The 3,154-nt window shown below is 34.1% G+C and overlaps 2 protein-coding genes across 2 annotated transcripts in view; one reads left to right on the top strand and one right to left on the bottom strand.

Annotated features, from left to right (window-relative positions):
• On the top strand, positions 1-1,803 carry LOC107629334 (DNA polymerase epsilon subunit 3). Its single transcript, XM_016332101.2, has 3 exons — positions 1-283; positions 566-684; positions 1,299-1,803. Exons 1-3 carry the CDS (start codon positions 105-107, stop codon positions 1,454-1,456), a joined length of 456 nt encoding a protein of 151 aa, XP_016187587.1. The 5' UTR covers positions 1-104; the 3' UTR covers positions 1,457-1,803.
• The window catches only part of LOC107629335 (heterogeneous nuclear ribonucleoprotein Q), a gene marked incomplete in the record, with an annotated part of 4,979 nt that continues 4,844 nt past the window's right edge, over positions 3,020-3,154 (bottom strand). The window contains 1 exon segment of the mRNA XM_021117720.1: positions 3,020-3,154.

Genomic DNA, 3,154 nt, shown 5'->3' with positions numbered 1-3,154 from the left:
CACAGGAAAGAAAAGAAAAGAAAAACCCTAATTGCACACCAAAAATCGAATAAGTACAGTGAAACTGCCGTAGTGAGCATATCGCTTGCAAGAGAAAGAAGAGAATGGCGGAGGAGGCGAAACCGGTGCCGGAGGCGGAAGAGCTTCCCAGGACTATCGTGCGCCGCATCGTGAAGGATAAGCTATCCCGATGCTCCGAAGACGGAGACATATCCGTCAACAAAGACGCACTTCTTGCATTCTCTGAAAGTGCCAGGATCTTTATCCACTACATTTCCGCAACGTAAATTTCTTACATTTTTACCCTATTTTTGAAACCACCTTTCTGGTGCTCTAATGAAATTTTAGTTGTCTCCATTTTATTGTGATAAACATGTTAAATTTTAGTTGTGCTAATGAAATTTTACTTGATTAGTAGTAGCCGGGATAAGATTTTGGAGGCTAATTGAGCGGACTTTTGTTTAGGCCTTAAAAAAAAGAATATACACACACTTACACACAACAAAATTGCTTATATATATATATGATCAGAAATATATTACTGTGAAATGATGTGGTGATGCAGAGCTAATGACATTTGTAAGGAGTCAAAGAGGCAGATAGTCAATGCTGATGATATTTTCAAAGCTCTTGAAGAAACTGACTTCTCTGAGTTTATCCGCCCTCTTAAAGCTTCTCTTGAAGGTTGGTTATCAAATTGTCCAGAGCAAAACATGAGGGGACCTTTTCTTCAGAATGTAGACTTGCCATGATAATAAAGCTTTAGTTGTTCAAAATCTTCTGCAAGGTTATTGGGGTGCTTTTGTTCAAAATATCGTCATGCTCCCATTCAACAGGAATACATATCATATTTGATATTATATTATTATCAGGATCCTTTTCTTTTATCATATCTTCATTATTATGGATGGTTGAGATCAGTGCACATTACTCTGTCATGTTAAATTGTGAGCACGGGTTGTTATGTCCCAATCCCGTGTTGTTAATTAGTCTGTTCTTTACCATTATGCTAAACTAGCTTGATCTGCTATTTGGTGAAATTCGAGTAAAAGCAAAAACTCAGGTCAAAGCGGAGCGAGAGGAGCTGTTGTTCATTGATTCATTCACAATGAGTATATAAGATTGGATATTAGCAGTACAGCAATTCAGTTGTTGAAAAATACAAAGAAAAAATTGATGTTTTAAATTAGAAATTGATACACTTTCAACAAAATATATGTAACTGTTTGATTTGACTAATATACTGTGTCGGTATGGCCTATTGATGATCTTAACACTTGTTCTTCATGACCTAACAGACTTCAGGAAGAAGAATGCTGGGAAGAAAGCAGCAGTGTCAAAAGAAAAGGAAAGTGGGAAGAACAAGAAAAGGAAGGTGGAAGGGGAGCCATCTGGTAAAGTCAAATCTGATAATGGGGAGTCACCCGAGAAAGGGGAGAGTGGTGATGCCGAATGAGGCCAAAGGAATGAAGGCAGTTGCATTTGTCATGACAGAGACAGGGGACTTGTTTAACATAATATTTCATTTTGTTGTTCGGATGATATGCATGACTGCTTGATTCACGCATGCAAACTGCTCTCAGATCTGTGTCAAAATTGTAGCTTATTGTTTGTAGAATACAAGAATGTTTCCCCCTCATCCCTGTTTACTTGGTGAAAGCCTTGCTGAACTGGCATACTTTTAGAGAAAGAATGTGAACGTTGAAGACAAAATGGAAAATGCTGTGTAACAACTAACAGCACAAACTTGCCATTCAAATATGTGAAATTATGAGATGGATATTAGCAGTTACCATTTTGTTCTACCATAAGTTTAAACTATGAAGAGAATGCGATTATACTCGGATTAAATTTATGGCATTTGGCTATGGTTTATATAAATGTCAGATATAGATAAAGCATAGCAGGCTTCAAAATTCCTACTCCCTTGCACGAAGTGGCATGACCTTTCATAAATTTTAAGTCCCGTATAGGTGCCGTTTGCTTCAGACTCTGCCAACTCCATTTATAGGTGCTTTCTAAATTATAATTATGATGTTAAAATTGAACTCATAACATGTAAGGTCGTGTGTTCAAATTTTATCAACTCATTTAACGATCTTGTTGAAAATATGATACGTAATTCTTATAAAAATAAATAGATAAAGACGAGAAGTTTCCCTTAGTTTTGGTGAGATAAGAAGCCAATATTTACCACACAAAATAAGCGAAGAATTTAAGGTGTCAACTAACTTTGGAGACCTTTTTTTTAAATGACAAATGACCCTGATTCTGTTCATGTTAGCTACCAAATCGACCATAGAGGTACATATTCATCGTGTATGTGGATTATGAAATAGGATTTATTAAGTTAAGGATAAAGTACTAATAATGTATTTGAATTATCTTTGCGTTGACAAAACCTAATTGTGATCTGTTAATAGAAAAAACGTGACTTGACTCATTTACCAATGCCAGAATTTCACTTTTGACTTTTCACATAAGAAGTTCTGTTTGCCACTTTTTTTTTTCCATTGACGAAGAATATTTCAGTTCACAGATTTATAGTTGTCTCGTTTTTAAATAATTTGAGAGCATTTTTATCAATAACAAAATTTGAAAATATTTTTGTTAGCAAAAAAATAATTCAGACGCATTTATAGTAGTTTAACCTTAAATTAATTTTTATACACCAATCATTAGAAATTAAAAGATTTACCAAATCATGACTGATATCATAATAATACGAAGTCACTCAACATGATTTGGCACATTCTTAGATTTCTATTTGTTGAAGGTGTATAATTGTAATGCCAAGACTATATAAATTGAACACATTAAATGCTTGCCGTAAACAATTATGCAAATATCATTCCATTTTTACTTATAGCCTTCAGTTGTAGCTCTAGATGATTTACATTTTACGCTTCCAATATTCTACATGTGTAGGCTTGTGTATTTTATATTTTAAAATTATCTTCCTTAGATTATTTAACATAATAAAACTTCCAATTCAGGTTCTAAACGGCCTAACATGATAAGTAAGATTGAATCTACAGGATAAACTATTTAATTATAAAAAAATTGCTTAACAAACTAACTAAATTTGAACGAAATTCTTAAGGCACGAAGGAGAATACACCTTTAAAAGACCAACTAATATGGGCGGTATCTA

Source organism: Arachis ipaensis, chromosome B03, assembly GCF_000816755.2.
Source record: "Arachis ipaensis cultivar K30076 chromosome B03, Araip1.1, whole genome shotgun sequence".
Taxonomy (NCBI): Eukaryota; Viridiplantae; Streptophyta; class Magnoliopsida; order Fabales; family Fabaceae; genus Arachis; species Arachis ipaensis.
The sequence above is the reverse complement of the archived record's forward strand: the minus strand, read 5'-3'. Positions and strand labels throughout refer to the sequence as shown.

Excerpts from the sequence above, each read along its gene's own strand:
- LOC107629334 (XM_016332101.2), top strand. The coding sequence starts at position 105 with ATGGCGGAGGAGGCGAAACCGGTGCCGGAGGCGGAAGAGCTTCCCAGG. Across the intron at positions 284-565 it reads ATCCACTACATTTCCGCAAC|AGCTAATGACATTTGTAAGG; the intron begins GTAAATTTCTTA and ends GTGGTGATGCAG. Across the intron at positions 685-1,298 it reads TCTTAAAGCTTCTCTTGAAG|ACTTCAGGAAGAAGAATGCT; the intron begins GTTGGTTATCAA and ends ATGACCTAACAG.